The sequence below is a fragment of the Sycon ciliatum genome, chromosome 5 (genome assembly GCF_964019385.1).
Source record: "Sycon ciliatum chromosome 5, ocSycCili1.1, whole genome shotgun sequence".
Taxonomy (NCBI): Eukaryota; Metazoa; Porifera; class Calcarea; order Leucosolenida; family Sycettidae; genus Sycon; species Sycon ciliatum.
The window spans coordinates 29,584,216-29,605,226 of NC_088647.1; the positions used below are offsets into that span (position 1 = coordinate 29,584,216).

The 21,011-nt window shown below is 47.7% G+C and overlaps 1 protein-coding gene across 1 annotated transcript; it reads left to right on the forward strand.

Annotated features, from left to right (window-relative positions):
• The first annotated feature begins 3,132 nt into the window (after positions 1 to 3,132).
• LOC135816977 (uncharacterized) lies at positions 3,133 to 20,949 on the forward strand. The gene is made up of 7 exons (XM_065330082.1): positions 3,133 to 4,035; positions 7,226 to 7,825; positions 8,920 to 9,063; positions 10,295 to 10,435; positions 18,623 to 18,775; positions 20,074 to 20,211; positions 20,941 to 20,949. The coding sequence occupies exons 1-7, from the start codon at positions 3,133 to 3,135 to the stop codon at positions 20,947 to 20,949; spliced, it is 2,088 nt and encodes a 695-aa protein (XP_065186154.1).
• Positions 20,950 to 21,011: the final 62 nt, after the last annotated feature.

The window sequence follows — 21,011 nt, forward strand, 5'->3', positions numbered from 1 at the left end:
GATCCACAACATGATTGACTACATCGTGATCCCAAAGCGCTACAAGCCACTAGTTGTGAGAGCTCGTTCGTATGCTGGAACCGAGACATTCAGCGATCATAAAATAGTCATTGCGGACATGGAACTGACTGGTCTATACCGTGTACACATTGCCGCAGCAGGCAAGGCCGCTGCTCCCATCGCAATCCAGAGACTAGAAAACGCTGACGTCCGTAAGGAATATCAGTCCAGCCTCTGCCAGAAACTGCGTGAACAACCTGCATTTTGTGGGTCATCTGACAGTGGCTCCGTGATCAGTACCTGGGACTCAACAGCGCAAGCGGTCATGGACGTGGCAGAGATCACTCTTGGACGCATGCACAGAAGCGGTTCACGCAGGGTTTGTGTACCTAATCCAGAGGTTGAAACCCTCTCACGGCGCCAACGGGAAATCAGATTACTTCAGCAATCAGGCCATCACAATCCAGAAGAGCTAAAGAGGGAACGGAACTGCATCATGCACCAGATCAGAAATATTCAGCGCAGCGATGCCATGGAACGCCTGGATAGGATTGCAGAGCGGGTTGAAAAGGCACCTACATCTGCTCAGATGTTTACTGCAGCAGCGCAGCTAAAGAGTGGTAGTGGACAACGATCACCATTGATTGTCGAGCGAGCTGATGGATGTATTCTTGCTCATGCCACAGACAAGGCCAGTCGAGTTCGAGATCACTTCTCCTCACAATTCAGTGCCAAAACAGCAGGTGAAATACCACCGCCATCACCATACTCCCTCGCCACTCCCATCTCCGAATCTGAAGTCGCCACTGCCCTCAAGCGCCTGCGAAACGGGAAGGCCTGTGGTCCAGATAAAATCCCAGCAGAGCTCCTGAAATATGGATCCGAGGTGCTAGCGCCGGTCATAGCAAATTTCGTCAACGCTGCGCTCTCGCAGGGTGCCAATTTATCGACAGCTATTGGACCAGGAATACTCATACCTCTCGCTAAGCCTAACAAGCCCAAGGGTCCTGTAACCAGTCTGCGGCCCATCACTTTATTAAACTCTATCCGCAAAGTGATATCGATCATTGTGCTTCGGCGCATCACGGAATCCGGGGCACTCTCTCGTCATCTTGGTACTACACAGTCCGGCTTCCGCCCGGGCCGTAGTAGAGCGGACGTGGTATGGACCCAGGGGTGGATCGCTGCAAGAGCCATTCGTTACCGACAGCAATTTCACATTCTAGGCCTGGACATGTCCAAGGCCTTTGATACGATTAACCGCCTGAAGCTGCTGGAGGTGATGTCTGCAATCACCAATCCAGATTGCACATGTCTCATCCACCACCTACTCCACAACACAACTATCACTGTTAAGGTTGCAAGTGCCACAGCTGAACCGTTTGAGAGCACTATTGGAACACCACAAGGCGACAGTCTCAGCCCAGTTCTCTTCATCTGCTATCTGGAGGCTGCACTACAGGAATGCAGAACTCGTCTCGCGCCCCGCCCTGCTGGCGACGCAAGTCTACCACCAGAGACGGGTTATGCAGATGACATCTCCTATTATTCAACCTGCAAGCTGTGGCTTGAGAATGCTCTGCCTGTAATAGCAGACACACTGCACGATTGGTCATTAAAAGTAAATCCAGATAAAACAGAGTGGATCCGTGTGTCACCTGAATCCGAGAGCTGGCGGACATCTAGGCAGCTTGGCTCCTTGATGGGGGAGGAAGAGGATGTTCGGCGCAGGATGGAACTTGCCTCTCGCGTGTTTGGCCAGCTGTACGCCCTATGGCTGCGTAGAGATAAAGTAGCGGAGAAGACACGCTTACGCCTGTACAACGCTATCGTACTGCCGACATTCCTGTACAATTGCGAGACCTGGGGATTATCGTCAACAGCAATGGCCAAGGCAGACGCATTCCACCGGCGTCAAATGCGATCACTCCTTGGAATACGATACCCAGACACAATTTCAAACGACGACCTATACCGCAGAACCAAGAGCAACCCTATATCAGACACAGTTGCATGTAGGCGACTACGAATGACCGGTCATGTGCTACGGATGGACACGGACACGCCACCGCAAGTAGCCATGAGCGGCTATTTTGACAAGGGCAACAAAGCACCTCGTGGACGGCCAAGGTTGACACTGGCCACAAGTCTGGTTGCTCAGCTGAATAAGCTGTGTGTGCCAATGAAGACCATGGAAGACCTTTCCAGGTGCCGACAACAAGCAGCAGACAAGACAGACTGGAGGAAACTGTGCAGCTCAACACCCGGCGAGAAATCGGTATCAGCAGCTACTACACCTAGCTGATGATGCTCACAAGACAGAAGCGGAAAAAACACTGAATTTCTTTATTTAGTGCTCTACTACGCGAAATGTGCTATTATTATTATTATTATTTTAAAAATCTGATAATTCTAGCCTGGACTGTTCTTAAATTTTGCCGGTTTTCCAGCCTGGGTGTTCTTCAGCGAGGTGTTCTTCGGCGCCCGATCTTACTGTATGCCTGTACATCTGTTGACGTCATCAAACAGTATTGTGGACTTGTTTTGTTTGATGACGTCAACAGATGTACAGGCATACATGTACATGTATCTGCCTACTCGCCAGTCGCCACTCGCCAGTCAGTTTGTGGTCGGTCGCCCAGCTAGCCAGGCAGGCTTAGTATGCTAGCTGTCAATGATCCATGTCACTTATCAGCTTCATTTTTATGCGGTACTGCACTGGGGAGAGCTACTGGAGGATCGCTTTCCGAAATGCTTACGAACTTTTCGGCACGCGGCTGCGCCGTTTGCGGTACTGGTGGCCGATTGCGATCACAACGTTCACCAACTGTTGAGGCGAGAGACAGCTAGCTCTTCATGTCTGCACCTGTACATGATATATTTGTGAATGTAGACTGCAAACAGGGAGGTGAGAGCGGGAATGCATACCCCAGTGCGGAACGGGACTAAACTTCAGTCTGTAGTCAACAGACTACACACACACACACACACACACACACACACACACACACACACACACACACTCAATGCAGTGTACGTCTAACGCCATAACAAGGTGCTGAACACTCGCAGACACAATCAAACACACAGTTGCGAGAGCAAGACGATTGTGTGTTACACTATTATAATGCAATGGCAAGGTTCAACTTTGAGACTCAGCTCCAAGAGATACTTGGTGTCCCAGACTCAATATGGCTGGGATGCGTCCAAGTTGACCTGAATAAACCAGAGATAGGCCGTGGCTCGGATGCCACTGTGTATACAAGTGAGTTGGAGGGTCTCCCTGTTGCTGTGAAGGTCTTACATAGTATTTTACTCCAACAGGGCAATGTCGGGCGTGCAGCTCTTCTGCAGCGATTCGGCACTGAGTGCCTAGTCATGCGGCGACTGCAGCATGAAAGAATTGTGCGACTGCTCGGGATCGGCATTGCTCCCAATCAATCTCCGTGTATAGTGGTAGAACTGATGGCCGGCTCGCTAGGTGATCGAATTGGAGTTGTTCCAAGAGAGCCATTCGCGCAAAGCCTTCAGTATCTTGTCGACACGGCGGAAGGTTTACGCTTTCTACACGGCAAGAACATTTTGCATCGCGATTTGAAACCCCACAACATCTTGATCACGGCAGGGAGAGCCAAGATAGCTGATGTAGGTTTGGCCCGCTCTCTTCACGGTGGTCAAGGTGCAGACTTGACAACTCTGACACGGTGCCCCGGTACGCCTTATTTTATGCCGCCAGAGAGCCTGCAAGTGGGCACAACATACGACGAAAAACTGGATGTGTTTTCTCTAGGAGTGGTGATGCTATCGCTGCTTGTGGGACGACCGCCTTCCCCAACTGAAGCTACTGTTCTGCTGGAGAATGGAACGCGGAGATCAGTTCCGGAGGGTCGCCGACGCAAAGCAGATCTGGATCGACTGGGCTCGGATCACCCACTACATTCTCTAATCGTGTCGTGTCTGCATGATGATCCTGGATCTAGACCAACATCGGCTGATGTTCACATGCACTTACTGCAGATCTCACTTCCCTCTATGGTAAGGATGTACTCACATAGTATAACATGACATTGTACTCACTGTGCTGTACTGTTAGCATACAGCCTAGCTGGGTATACATGCAATGTGTACATGTAAATGGGAAATACTGGCTGATGCATGCCTGAATGGTGCAGCTACCAGAGCATACATTAGACCTGGCTTTACCTACGCACACACTCATACTCTAAGGGCACGTTCGCCAAATTGTCACTCTTTGACTTTTCCAGGAGATTCGTTTTTCTGAAGAGGTGGCCTTATTGGCCTCTTCAGAAAAACAAACTCCTCGAAACTCCACAACCTCATCCGATGGGAGGGGTGGATTAGTTCCGAAGAGTTTGATATGGCTACGTCACGTAGTACGCGGAGATGGTCGATCTTATCGGACGTCATCATCGCCAAGACAATTCGACTGAAAAACTCTAAAATGACAGAAACCGTTCTAATGGGACACTTCAACTAATCTCTTTAAAAAATTTGTTCGAACAGTTGATGAAGACAATTCGAACGCCCCCTAAGTCTTAGCTGGCTGTGCAGCATGACATTATATTACACATGATAAGGGTGCTGATATTTCAGTGGAGGCGACGCACCCTGTCTGGACTCTTACACTTCAACAAGGCAAAACAATGACGTGTGCAATATGATTGTATTGAAAAACACAGGCCTCACAATAACATGCTGGCTGGTGACTGGCTGTTCCCATGACATCGGCCATGTGACATATACATAGCAGTAGTATGCATCTGCAGTATGCATAGTATAGCCCAGTGAAATTATGTAATCAACTGGGGGGGGGGGGGGGTTGTTATAGATTTGTATAGGTCCCTTATCCAGAATGATAACATGAAAACATATAGTAGTGGATCAGAGCCATAAGAGGTCGTCCGTGATTAAAAAATTAAAAAATCCGTCCTCATACAAAAGGGGTTGGGCGATCAGGAGTGCTGGCGGAATATAATTTTTTTATTTTTCCGAGTCCAATTTTCATAAACTTTTTTACTTCAGTGACTTTCATACAGTTGTTGCACTGGCTTTGCAGGGTACTGACTGAACTCGTAGTGTCGCAAACACCAGTATGATGAACATGTAGTTGTAGGACGTGCATGGCCACTGGTAGACCTACTAAAACAAAAACAAACAAAAACCAGAAACAAAACAAACTAGTACAGTAGCTACTAGTACAATGTACCTGACACAGGTGCAGTCAGTGACCCTGGGGTAGGGTCCAGCGGCTAATGCTCCGAAAATGTTTGTATAATGGTAATCATAATGCTCCAAAAACTACCTGATAATGCTGATTATAATGCTCCAACAAGGGCTATAATGCTCTTGGTTTGGAACAAAAATTGAAGAAAAGCTGCACATTGTCAAACTTCCAGGAAAGGTTGCATATAGTCAATCTGCCTCTGAAGCTGCTGCAATATCTCTCACGAGCTCCACCATTTCTTAGCACTATAACTATGATCGCGTCTCCATTGGCTGCTCTTCATTGCAACTTTGATGCAGGGCTGTGGATGAACAGTGGGTGTATCAAATCATTTCCCTTGCTTATCCATGAAGTGGGATGTGAGACCATTATTGCTGGTGATCAATTGGACGCTGGAAGCTTATCATGGGAAGTGATATTCCCGCCTGCAGACAAGCTGTCACTGCTTCCACTCTGTGAAAAATGTCTTCATCTGAAACAGCTTACGTGAGGCAAGTTCCTGAGAGACGATCTCAGATCGAGATCCCTCCCATTTGCGGAAATCCTGAACACACGTGGTGAGAAGATATTTTGCCGCTCTACACCCTCTGCTTGCGCTGTCTTTTTCTCCTGAGGTTGCGTGGAGACAAAATTAATGGTTGGCCACAATACTCCTCTTTTCTGATAGCACTTGACTAGGCCTTGCATTACAATCGTCCACGACGAACTATACGTGCTTCACCAGGAAAGTAAAACATGCGCTGCTGAACACTCAAATCGACTTGGTGCTGCGTCCATGAGAAATTCTAGTTCTTTTCGAGCCTGCTGAGCTGGACTCGGCAAAGGCAGCTATTAATTTTGGAGTAAGCTCTATCCGCTTATACTTTATAGCCGCTCCTTCATGCAGGTCCAAATCTTTATCAATGGATTAGTGTTTACTTCAGTATCGCTAGACATGCTATGGCCAGAGCCTATGGCATAACACTTTTTATTAACAGGAAACTCCTCTTCCTCTGTTTCAGTTTGATATTCACTTCGCGTAGATCTACGTAGTCTCCTCCATCATCCATGGCTCTCCATGATTTCTAACAAAATTCCTCGTAAATCATCGTTACGGATTTTGTGCACTTCGAAGCATAAACAGCCTCAGTTGCAACGTTGGGCATGCTACATCACATGTACATTTACCTGACATTGCTACATAAAGACTTTATGTAGCAATGACATACTGCATGTAGTCAGGTAAATGTAGCGCTAAAGGTGTTACGTGTGACGGTGTCTACACTCACAAAGTCATGTGCCGGTACAATATAATGGCGTTGCATGCACCTCATGCAGTCATGGCTTTAGCCGATTGTTGCCAAAAACCATGAGATTTCCCGACATTATCCACTATAAAACTCGTTATGCCACTCAAACCTCACATAATGCTCGTCTTGTTCCTTCCTAATGCTCCATAATGTTCTAATGCTCGGATAGGCTTATAATGCCGAATATAGTGCCGGCATTATCCGCTGGACCCTACCCTGGGGTCAGGATTTCTTTTTTTCTAGCTGGGCATTGGGAAAAATCAAAATATTAATGGGAAAAAATTGGGTGGGTGGTTTAGAGACAATTTTGCACGAGGGCGGATTTTATAATTTTTCGATAATTACGGACGAGACTCCTAAATCCATAATAGCAGTGACCAGTTAGTACTACTCAATGTACAGAGATTACTGCTCCACTCCATCAATTTTGAATTCTTCCTTGCAAAATAATTGAATGCTCTCTTTCAGATATGTGAAATTGTCTTGTTGTACTACACATCACAGGATTTTTGTGTTTTCTGGGTAGAATTGCTTCAATTGGGTGTACACAGAGCATAATAATCCATAGTGTATGTGTGTGTGTGTGTGTGTGTATGCGTGTGCATGTGCATGTGCATGTGTGTGTTTGTGTGTGCATGTGTGTGTGTATGTGTGTGTTTGTGGATGGTGTTATTTTTGCGTGTCTGTCTAGTCGGCAGATCGCTATTTGAGTCAGTTTGCAGACATTCTGACTCAACTGCAAACGATTTCCACACAACAGCAGGCAATCATCACCCGAGTGACAGCTGTGGAAGAGAAAGTGAACGGCATGGATGCATTGAGGGAGAGAGTTGCCAACATCGACACTAACCTCAGTGCCCACTCATCAACTCTCGCTTCAATCAACTCCACCATGGATTCACGCTCGGCTGCAGTGGATACACGCTCGGCTGCAGTGGATACACGCTTGGCTGCAGTGGATTCACGCTCGGCTGCAGTGGACTCACGCATTGCTGCGCTAGAATCACGTATCTCCAGACAGTCGTCTGGTGCCAGTACTCACCGTCTGACGGCGACTACCTCACACAGCCGTGACTCTATTCCCCAGTCCTCTCCATCACCACGCAGTACATCTTCTGCAACACCACCGATGATGTCATCCGGCGCTTCCTCAGCTCAAACACCGGTTAGAGTGCCCAGACAAGGGTCAGCCTCAGATCAGACTACCCTGCCCAGAAACACGTTGTCACCTTCACCATCAACAGCATCATCAGCAGCGGCAGCAGTAGTAGCTGCATCTGCACCACGGCAGGTTGGTCTACTTTTGAAAGGCTTACTTTTACAAGTACCAGTTTATGCGACGGTGTATTAAATTTTTCCTACAGTCTGTTGCCCTGCATGACTGGGTGTGTAGTGGTACGTGTATGACGTCATCATGCATTATTTGAGTATAGTTTACATACACACAACACTGGTGTGTGTTCAAGTCAGAGTTTTACTATGCAGGGCAAAACCATGAGTATATAATGACTAGTTATGCTGCAAATGATATTAGTTTAGTCCTTTCCTTTGTTCGTTTTGCTGCCGACTCCATTGTTGTTGCCTCAATGATGAGTTGTGGTCATGGTAACGCTTGAAACTGCTTTGTCATAGACCTTCCGGAGGATTGATAGCGCTGCTCATTCTGATCAATTGTTGTAGGGTTGTATAGTCAAAAAATGTGTTCCCTCACCTTAGGGTTATGTATATCCCATCATCTACTCCTTATTTGGCCTTGACAGATTATGCTAATATTTTCGTGAAATTATGCTTTTCGCATTGCTGAAAAAATTGCAGAATTATGCTATTTTTATGCTAAAACTTATCAAATTATGCTCACATATGCTGCAAATGTACAGGTACAGTGTACAGTGTATATGATGGTTCTGTGCATGCAAAATGAAAGGGGAATTTTTTGTAGAGGGCGTTGTACTGTAGTTGCCAAAGGTCCTCGGGGTCAACGCACCGTCCGACCAAGCTACGACCGTCACTGATTGTAGTGGATGAGACATGTTATCAAAGGAGTCGTAAACCTACGACTTCCTGGTGCATCTAGTATGATCTACTTGTACTTGTACTTGTAGAACATGTACAACTGTATCGAATTTGATGCGAACAGGCGGATTATTCCAATTTATGCAATTTGCCTCGAATTATGCGATTATTCGATTTTGGTAGGAATTATGCGAAAAATTATGCTAGCATAATCTGTCAAGGCCTACTCCTTATACGAAACATGAGGTCAATGAAAATTTGAAATCGAAGTATGAAGTGTATGACCACCCAGCCAGGTTTGACATCACTACTTTCTCCCTCTATGGTCCTAGTGTCGATTGCTGTTGTTCTTACTGCTCTCCTGTATTGCAGCGTGATTACACACAGATCCGCAAATCAAGGTACTCATTTGGTAGTCACGGCAGTGGGAGAGATCAGTTTGAAGGCCCTTGGGGACTAGCATCCAACAAAGCTGGTGACCTGATCATCTGTGACATCGGCAACCACAGAATACAGGTAATTGAACTCACAGTACATTGCTATCCGGCAACTACAGTGTGTATATAAATGTCACTCTGATGGATGACCTGCTCGGGATGGTCTGTGTGTGCATTTGTAGAATTGAAAAATAAGGATCCCAATTGTTTAGGTTGAAGATGCTCAAGACTGTCTGAAACAGTAGTAGACAATCCCTTGGATGAATTCTTCAAAATTCTAAATTTTACGTTTTTGCACCATCCAGTTAACTTGTAAGCCCAGTGAACACAAGAGCTGAGAAGTTGATATAAGCAGAATGTCATTTCTCTTCAGACGTGATCAGTTTTTCTAAACTATCAAACTGGAGAAAGGTGATCATTGTAAATCACAAAAGACTTTGAATACCTGTGACACCCCCACTCGTCAATATTTTCTTGGCCGAGCCATTTCACATCACCACCGCAACGAGGACATTTCCATTGTGATATTGATATCTCAGACCCTGAAGGCAGCTGCTTTGCTCCAACAGAGCTCATCAGTGCTGGTTGGTAATAGTGGATGATCCGGGTGAAGAGATAATGTTATAATAGGGTAAAACAGTCGCAAATGTGCGCTTTCTACATCGAAGTGTGGCATGCCATAGGACAATGAGGCTTTATGTGATAACAGATAGTGCAAGTGTGCGTTACTGGGACATGCTTTCAGGTAGTCTGCAGTACTAGAATTGGTACAAAATCAGCAAACAAAGAGAGGTGCTACTAGTAGCCAATAGCCACTCATACATACGAGTGCTGAATGTCCAAACACTGCACACTTGTATTGTAACATCTGCTAAAACTGCCGGTTATCACCTAACCCCTTTGTTTGCTAGGGCATGCTACACTAGAGAGAAACTGTGAAATTGTGAAAGTTTTCCCCTATACAACATCAATCACTCATTGTATCTTAATCAACCATTATCAACAACCTCCACTGATGAGCTTTGTCACCATGTTGGACCAAAAAGCTATCTGGAGGGTCTGAAAAGTCAATATCTCAACTAAATTGTCCTGGCTGAGGTGGTGACGTGCACGTGGAATGGGGTGGCTAACAGCACATTGGGTGTGTACATGTATGTGTGACTGACATTTTTGGACGATCTTTTCGCTAGATTCACACTATAGAACTGCAACCAAATGTTTACTACATGTATGTTTGGATCTGGGCTATGTATGGGTGCATGGTTGTGTTAAAATTTGTAAATTGTATTCCTTTTTGTCAATACACTTAGATACACGGTGTTGATGGCCAGTTCAAGAAGATGACTGGTCAGGAGGGGACAAGCTGTGGAGAGTTCTGTGTCCCAACAGCTGTGCATGTAACAGATGATGAACGAGTGATCATTCTTGATACTCTCAACCACCGACTACAGGTATAGTCTTGGTGTTCCAATCATGTTGTAAGGATTACATGTAAACAGTAGCCTCTTTTACGTGCACAATTGATCAACAATGCAGTAAAGCCAGCTGCTCAGAAAAACTTCAAAAAGGCCCAGAGAAACAAAAGAGAAAACCGGCACACGGGTGTGGGGGGGGCGTGTTTAAATTCATGTATTTACTTAGAGACGTCTAATACTGTAATAGGCGTTTCTTTCTTAACCCACCCCCAGCAAGGCCCCCCAAATGCAGATAATACCACTAATAATAAACACCATGCTATGAACACATATACAGTACAGTCGACTCCACTTATAACGAACTCACATATTAAGGAATTTCGTGATATAGCGAACCCTTGTCCATGTCCCTGTTTGAAACCATACAAAATTGACCCTTTATAGCGAAGTTACAGCAGCGTTTTCGTTTATAACGAACCAAATCTTGTAGGGCCGCATGTACATGTAAAGCAAGTGCACCTGAGTCATACTGTCATGGTCTACATGTGCACCTGAACCTGAAACCAAGCCCAAGGATCCTGTTTCACACCTACAAGTCTGCTGGTAGCTGCCCGTCACTGCATGCAAGCGCATGTTTCTGGGAGTACAGCGTATGGCTGTGTATGTGTCCCTGTCAACTCTGCTTGCGACCAGCGCGTTCCAGCGCATGTGTGGTCTGCTTGCCCACGGCTGCATGGCCAGCGCCCTGGGGCCGCTAGACGTGCGACCGGATTTCCATATCCACTACAGTATAGTACATCATGTACATGTACACACGCGGTATGGTATGCATGCACTCTGAAATGTATTTTTTAGAAACACCTTGCAGGCGAACCCACCACAAACACCTGTTAGACTTCTCTAAGTAAATACATGTGTTTACAGACGACCCCTGAGTAATCAACAACATACAATTACACATACATGTACATTTTACACAAACTATGTTGTCATTGGATACCCACATTATAACCCATGCAGAAGTAAATACTTCTTTGTAATACAATTTTATTGAAATGGTTTTCTTGCTACAATGATGAGCACTTACTAACTAATGGCTCATGTTGCGAGCATAACCTGTATTTGTTGGGCAGCACCACTGTTATTTCACATACTCTCTCCTCTTCATACATTGGCCCACACACGTTAACACCCAAACACACACTTGCACTAACATGCACCCACACACGCTCAACCATCCACCCACAGAATACACACTCAAAACCTTGCACATACCTGCATACATGCATTCCCTCTCAAGTGCACATAGAACCACACACGCTGCCAACTTGTGACATTTCATGGCCAAAAGCGACGAAAGGCTTATAGAGCAGATACCAGGTAGAATACAGGATTGAGCCACATCGCGAGGAGATAGAAATGTGTTGCTCTTCCAGACATGTGTGGCTAGCAAGATAGCAGAGTTTGGAGAAGAATCATCAACAGAACAATAAAGCAGACTATCGCCATTGTTGGTGGTATCAGTCAGTGCGGAGAAGCCCAATTCATGACCCTCGTAAACCACTACATTCTGCCATCAGCCATCTCAGACCGACAGCAGACGGGGATGTCTCTAGCTTTGAAGACATGAGTAGCTGCATCCCATCACCTGCTTTTTTTTACTTGGACCACATCTCAAACAAGTATTCGGCAGCTGTCCAAACAGGAGTTGATTGGAAATCTGGGAGGTTTGGCATTCTGGCAAGGTGACCTAGCCCCTCAGGGCAATGCTGTCCAAAACATGTTGAAATGCCTGGTTTCAAGGTCTGCTGTCAGCGGATTCCAGCACTCAGTACTATACATAAGGATGGAGGCTATACAGGAAAAGTTTAGATGTCATTTGGTGCACAGGGACAGGTTTTGTGGAAAAAACACATCGCAGTTCACAAAGGTATTGTGTGCTTCAACATTGCGCCGGCGAGTAAACCAGTGTAGCAACAGAACCAAGGTAGAGAAGAATAGGGGCAAACTCTCCATTGCCTTACCTTTCACAACAATAATGTCACGAGTGTCAGATGGTGTGATGTGCCCACCAACCACAAGAAATTTTATCTTGCTGCCAGTGACAGTCGAGGCCAAACACACAGACACATCTGTGAGCGTGCACAGCCTCCCCCCCCCCCCCAAACACACACACACCTGAACACACGCACACCTGAACACAAACACACACCCAGACACACACACGCACACACCTAAACACACACACATACACACATACACACCTGAACACACACACACACCTGGTAACACCCACACACCCACACCCACACCTGAACACACCTGAACACACACACACACACACACACACACACACACACACACACACACACACACACACACACACACACACACATACCATTGGACCATTGGACGCCCATCGCCGGAGACGATGATAGCGATGCTACAGCAGAGCCACAGCAGCTTGTGCTGGGATTGCACCATTCAACAGCTTGCAATGCTGAAGAATTGACCGCCACTATTCAGGCTGGTCTACACCACACAGCTATGAAGTGGCTTTTTCTGTCCAGTGAATCCCTACTACACACACACCTGGTCCTGGTCCTAGTAAACACTGCCATTACGGTCACGTGTCCCCTCGCGGGGCCGACAACATGGAAAACGACGCGCGACGGCAGAAAGTCGGCAGTCTGCCGAGAGATCAGGGACCATGTTCAATTGGCACGACGAGAGAGCCATCTTCGGCAGCTATGGATTTGGAATCCACGAGTAGAGCGGCAGCACCGACCACAGGCCCCACAGTGGGCCTTGCAGTATGAAAGGGCGAGCCGCACACGCGGGGGTGGAGGAGTCGCCTGAGCAGCAATGGTGGACACCGCCTCCCGGCACGGAGCCCGAGACGATGTCGCGGGGAGCATCCGGGAGTTGGGGCACTTGTGGACCGCCAAACCTCCGGCACTGCGGAACCAGCGCTCGCAGGAAGAACATTGTCGGCTACCTCTCTGTTCTGATACAGATTTGCAGCGCTCATCGAGGAATTTATGACGAGGCAAACCACTCCTGGAGAAGAGACGGCCACACTCGGCACAAGGTATCCGCAGGGGCTCACAAACGGATTCGGGAGGGGGCAGAACATTGCAAGCGGCCCGCCATTCCCGTCTATCCTGGGCCAAGTCAGACCATTCATCGATGCCCAACGCCGCCAGATCCTTCCGCGCAGCATCGCGCCACCTTTTCCTCGGGCCGCACATTGGACGGACAGGATGTAGGGTGCCAAACAGTAGCTGATGCGGGGCATGCTCCTCATGCATTCGCACAACATGCCCAAGCCACTCCATGCGGCGCGATGTCAGCAGCCTGGGGATGTCACGGGGCTGACGCGTATTCCACCGTTCCAGAACATCAACCCTGGTCAGTCGTTCGTCCCATACATTCCGCTGGCTGATATCCATCACGGAATGGATGCAGCGCAGATGGAAAGAGCACAGTGCATCAAGGTCGGGCTTCAACGGCACCCAACACTCAGCACAGTACAGAAGCAGAGACAACACGCATGCCCCGTACACAAGCCGCTTCGTAGCAAGTGAGAAGTTGCTGTCAGTGAAAACCAGCTGGCGCAGGGCTCCAAATGCACGTGATGCACCGGCAATGCGCGAGCTGATATCTGGGGTGGATCTGCCATTTGTGTGGAGGAGAGAGCCAAGATAACGGAAACTATCTACACACTCGACCACCTCACCCGCCACGTCCAGGGGCAGCCGGTCTGCTTCCGCGAGTCCATATCCAGCAGCCATCACCTTTGTCTTGTCCAGGTTGACTGTCAAGCCGAAAGAATACGCTACATGTATGAATTGGTCAAGGGCCCGCTGTGCACCATCATGAGTGGTAGCCAGCAGAGCAGAGTCATCTGCAAATTGACACTCGCGATGGACCTTGGTCTTGTCTGTTGACTTCCGACGGAATAGGAGACTGCCCCCAGGTTTTGTTGCCACAGGAATACCAACGCCAGGAATATCGGCAACAGCACGATGCCACTGCTGGAAAATGGCCCACACTAACAGATTGAAGAGTACCGGTGCCATGCAGCAACCCTGCCGGAGGCCGTTCTGCACCTCAATTGGTGGCGCATCAACTCCCGGGATCTTTAACGTTGCTGTCATATTGGTGTGGAAAGAGCGTATGATATTGATGAGGTGCTCAGGGACACCTGCCTTCTTGAGGATAATCCATAGGCATTGGCGGCTGACAGAGTCATACGCCTTACGGGGTCTACGAAGACTAGAAAACCCTTGCACCGATGTTCGTAGAGCTTCTCTACGACCTGCCGAACGGCGAAAACCATATCCGTGCATGACCGACCTTTCCTAAAACCACATTGGGAGTCGGGGAGGATGCTCTCGGTCAAAGACTGCAAGCGGCGCTGAATCATGGCAGCAACGACCTTGCCAACCACCTCCAACAAAGCAATGCCCCGCCAATTATCGCATTTGGCAAGGTTGCCCTTCTTCGGGATGGGGACCAAATTGGTACACACCCACTCTTGAGGGACTGCTTCGGCCTCCCACACGGTACATCCGAGGTCCAAGAGGGCACACATAAGAGCGGGGCCACCGGCCTTAACCATCTCAGGTAAGATGTCAGAGCTGCCAGCCGCCTTCCCATTGCTCATGGCTGACACTGCACGCTGAAGCTCAGCAAGGTTCGGTGGTTCGCCAAGCTCCTCGACAATGTCCTGCTGTTCCACCTGATCGATAACACCGGAGTCGAATGTGCTGGGGATGTTCTAGACCTTGGTAAAGTGGCGCGACCATCGCTGTCCCTGCTCCGCCGGAGAAGTACAGATGTTGCCATTCTCATCTAGGATTGCTATATTTGAGATTGGCTTGAGGCCAGATCGGGCATCTTCTAAGGACCGTATTTCGGCCCACACGCGTGCGGAATTAAACCGGCCACTCTCAACCCTGCCCGCAACCGCGGCGAACCACTGGTTCTTAGCCGTGCGCACTGCCTGCCTAGCCTGTCGTCGTGCCGTGCGCAGCTTCTGGTAGTCATCGTTCCGACGGCCATTCGTTATCCAAGACCGATGGCAGGCATTACGTTCCACCAGTAGCGGCTTCAATGTATCCCTGCTATCAGCAAACCAGTCCGGCTGTCGGCGACCCTGGCGGCCCAAGGCTGACTGTGCGGCATCTGTCATAGCACTACGGATGTTGTTCCATTTTTCATCAACAGTGGAGCAGGGGTCGGCGGCGCCCCTGAGCCTGGCAGCGATACTGTCTTGATACTCGTCAACAATACGGCGGACTTGACCATTGTCATCAGTGGATACAATATCCGGTAAGCGGCACGTTGCAAAACGAGCCCTCTTGGACTGTGCGGCCGGTTTCCGCCACCTGACACGACCCAGCCGGAAGCGCATTGCGAGTAGACTGTGATCACTGCCACACTCAGCCGATGGGATAATCTGTGAATCCGTACACCCGTGACGGTCCCTCTGAGCAACTATGATGTAGTCGATGCAGTGCACATGGTGACTCCTAGGGTGCATCCACGTACCCTTCAACTCTGCTTTCTTACAGAACCAAGTGTTACATATCCAGCCCTCATGCATGGCCAAGAAACTGAGGAGGTGCTCGCGAGAAGAGTTCAAAATGCCAAGGCCATGTGGGCCACGCACCCTGCACCAGCTGTCCTAACTGTGTCCACTTCCGACCCTGGCGTTGAAATCGCCCAGCAAAAATACATTTTTCACTTGGGGCGATGTTGTTCATGACATTCTGGAGCGACGCATAGAACTCGTCCTTTGCAGAGCATTTGCTCCGAAAGGTCGGGGCATACGCGGTGACAAGGGTAATCCAGTCTGTATTCCTATTTTCCAGTTCGAATCTCAAGCGGAGTGACATGACACGAGCAGAGAGCGGCGACGATTGACATCCACCCGCACTCCAAGCCTTCAAGGCATTTCCGCACGAACGCAACCCCCTCGCCTCTCTGACATGGCTCACCGACTGCAGGTACTGGGCGTCCAGAAGTAATGACCTCTGCCCCAGCGACTCTGTACTGCTCAAAGCCAAACCAATGCGTTTCCTGAAGACCGGCGATGTCCATTTTCAAAATTTCAAGATGTTCAACTATTTGAAAGATTTTCTTATCGTCGGAAACAATTCCTCTCACGGCTGTCGTCTGAACTGGTCCATCACTCTCCACAAGAGAGCGAACATTCCATGAGCCAATGCTCAGAGTCGCTCCAGGTCGTCGCCTTCGTGCGGTAGTTTGCTCCACTCGCGGGCTTGCAGGGCCTCGCGAAGGACTCCGAGGTGGGGGCGACGAGGAGAGTGTCGGCATCGCAACTATCCGACCAAGTCTCCTGTCGTTGAAGACCCCACCTCAGGCGCTGCTTGCCTGGACGGCTGGGGACACCCCAGCCCGTCCACAACGGCTGGGGACACCCCAGGCCGTCCACAACGGCGAGGACAAGCACGGACGGAGGCCAGAAACAAGAGCCCAAAAAAGTACAACCGTCCTCCACCAGAGCAGACACACACACACACACACACACACACACACACACACACACACACACACACACACACACACAAGCCATATTCACCGTTCGCCGACATGTCAGCGAACCAGCTCCACCAGTGCAGACACACACACACACACACACACACACACACACACACCTGAACACACACACACACACACACACACACACACCTGAGAACACACACACACCTGAACACACACACCAGGGCATAGCTTAAGGATTTCATTGAGCTCGGACAAAATTAATGTCCTTCCGTTTTGAAATCTGTCCGGACATGCCCGGACATTTTCCACAACAAATTTTCAGGGTGTTCCCTCTTCTTTTTTTTAGTAGTACTGAAGTATATCGATTCAAGTGCGAAGTCGACACCAACGGTCAAAAGTGTGAATTGACTGTAGCAACAACGCGTTGCTACAGGCCGATCAAGCAAATAATACTGAAGTCTACGATGTACGTGTTAGCTGTACGATATGCACGTCGCATTTGGCACGCAGCTCCGAAGAAAGCCCAAATCTGCATAAAAAGGTCGAAAGGTTGCTGTTCTTTTTTTACTTTTGACAGTATGTCCGGTGAAATTGAAAACGTCCAGCCAGTGGCCGAAAATGGCCGGAAAATGGCCGATGTCCGGCCGTTAATCTATGCCCTGCACACACACACACCTGAACACACACACACACACACACACACACACACACACCTGAACACACATACACACACCTGAACACACACACACACACGTACGAATATACTACTTCGAAGTAGCCTTATACAAGTGTTTCTTTCTACACTTTGTCATGTATGATCACCACCTCGTTTACTAGCCTTTTTACTTAGTTTTATCACATTTATCAGCAACTTTTATGTGGCTATTGTATCACCACGCGACCACAAAACCTTTGTATGTTCACCGCTTACCCTTACTTTGTATGTTCACCGCTTACCCTTACTTGTATGTTCACCGCTTACCCTTACTTTGTATGTTCACCGCTTACCCTTACTTGTATGTTCACCGCTTACCCTTACTTTGTATGTTCACCGCTTACCCTTACTTGTATGTTCACCGCTTACCCTTACTTGTATGTTCACCGCTTACCCTTACTTGTATGTTCACCGCTTACCCTTACTTTGTATGTTCACCGCTTACCCTTACTTTGTATGTTCACCGCTTACCCTTACTTTGTATGTTCACCGCCTACCCTTACTTTGTATGTTCACCGCTTACCCTTACTTGTATGTTCACCGCTTACCCTTACTTGTATGTTCACCGCTTACCCTTACTTTGTATGTTCACCGCTTACCCTTACTTTGTATGTTCACAGCTTACCCTTACTTTGTATGTTCGTCGCTTACCCTTACTTTGTATGTTCACGGCTTACCCTTACTTTGTATGTTCACCGCTTACCCTTACAGTAACTTGTAAGTAGTTCCATAAAGTAGTAAAGTAGTTCCGTAAAGTCCACTGATGACCGCAGCAGAAAATTGGGTCTGGAATTACACACCCTTTTTAACTCTAAACGCGTTCACTTGCATGGTAATGTCTCTGGCACTAATACTGCTTATAGTGTTAATTATACTTTTGTCTCCTCGAAAACTGTACGAAGAATTTGACGAAGTTATTTGCCATTTCTAAATCATCTTGATTTCTCCTGTCCATCTCCATGCCCCCTCTGCAGATCACTGACAAGGACTTCTCCGAGTTCAGCACCATAGGAAGGCTTGGATCAGGAATTTGCGAGTTCAACTGGCCAACTGGTGTTGTCCAAGTGAACCACAGCGCACTGGGCCAGTGCCTTACTGTGACAGAGTACAGAAACCATCGGGTTCAGGTAATAACCAGACTGTACACACTGTACATGTACAGTTGTATTGTGTAAAATCCCTCTCCTACCCACTAACAGTGTACTGTGGTATACATAAAGATAGAACTAGCCTATATCACTGTTCAGCATCAAGTTGTGGGACTGTTTTCAATCATGTAACAGCAGATCAATCATATACTCTTAACACAGTACAATCCCAGTTGATAATTTTAGTGGAAGTCGATTGTAACATAATTATGCACTCGTTGATAATTTTAGGATGGAAGTCGATTGTTACATTATTATGCATTGGTAAGCGTGCATGTGTGTGTGCTGGGAGGGGGGAGGGGAGTGCATGTTTGATGGGTGTGTCAGCTAGTTCTGTTGGTGGGTGCTCTAAAGCCAGATTGTGACTGCGTGTGTTGCCATCTACTATACATGTATTACAGTATTACGTTCACTGAGGGGGGGGGGGGAGGGTAAGTGCTGTCAAACCCTTTTCTGCACCATGTCCTAAACCACTCACACATGTGTGGTGAGCCTATAAGTGGAATAATTTCCCGAAGTCAATCCAGAGTTAGTCGATTTCAGTATAAGTTATCTGCCGTTGGATGGATCGATCGCCAATCCATCATCCATCATCTGAAGATGCCTTTGAATCCCTTGCCCTTCAAGCTTTGGAAATGAGCACGTAAAAGGACAAGCGCATTGGTATGCAGGTTGAGGGCATTGGTGTGACGTGGGTGGGTGGAGCCGTTTGAGTGTGGGTGGGCGGGTCCATTTGGCTTGTGTTTGTGTGTGGGGGCTTGAGGGTGTGTACACGATTGTGTGTGTGGGTGTACACTGCGTATATGTGCGAGCATGTGTGTGGGTGTGCATGTGTGTGGGTGTGCATGTGTGTGGGTGTGCGTGTATAGTGTGTGTGTGTGTGTAGTGTAGTGTGTGCGTGTATGTGCAAGCATTGGTGTGTGTATATGTGTGTGTGTGTGTGTGTGTGTGTGTGTGTGTGTGTGTGTGCATGTGCGTTTGTGTGCGTGTGTGCGTGAATGCGTGTATGTATGAATATGCATGTGGGTTCCATTGGCATACCGGTACATCACTACATGTTTGTGTTTTAGAAAGTCTTCATAAAGCTCTATCACAGCCCAACCACCAAATCTAGTTGTAAGTTGTCTGCAAATGAATTACATATCTCACAGGTTTACACACACACTTGAGAGGAATCAAAAGCATTTAAGCTGTAACTCTAAGTCTCACGGTTTTAATCGATCATCAGACAACAACTCACAGGTGTATATTCTTCTATGTACACTGGTACTGTACAGGTTGTGCCATGCAGTGGTGAGACAGGATATGCGTTTGGAACAGAAGGTAGTGGTCAAGGCCAATTTCAAGGTCCAGTCGGCATCACAGTGTACCACAACAGGTTATTAATTGCAGACGAGAAAAACCATCGCATCCAGGTATGTTATCATGTTAATCTGGCAAGAACGTCAACAATGACGGCGAATACGACGACAACCGCAATGACAACGACAGCAACAACGATGATGACGACGGAGACGACGGCGACAAACAACAACAATAACAACAACAACAACTACAACAACTACAGCAACAACAACAACAACAACAACAACAACAACAACAACAACAACAACAACAACAACAACAACAACAACAACAACAACAACAACAACAACAACAACAATGACGACGACAACAACAACACGTTACAACGACAACAACTACTACTACTACTAAAACTACTACAGCAACAGCAGCAGGAATGGAAGCAGTAGCAAGTTCAGCTTTATATCGTTGTGACAGGTCTTTGTAGGTGGCTGTTCCAAACTTTGGTGCTTACACTTCATACTGATTGACTTGACACTTGACTGACTCGTGACTGCCGTCTAGGGCCCATGAGCAGCAAGTAGAATGTTTGACTCAGGAAATCTGCAAAAAAGTGCCACCCTCTGCAATATGCAGTGTTCTGGGGAATTCCCCCTGTATCAGCTGAGCTTCAGAACGTTACTGTAATCTGTGCTCTGAGAGCACTGCAAAATGTGTTGCTCTCTGGCAAGAGCAGAGATCCAGAGTTTGGAGTAGCCACCTTCTTCAATTATATCCACTGAAATTGCAACATCTACATGTAGATCTGAAATTATATTGTTTCTTTTTTGCATGTCTAGTGTGCATGAGACTTTACTGCTATTGACAACCCATCTATCGGAATATACACTGGACAGGGTCGGGCAGGAAA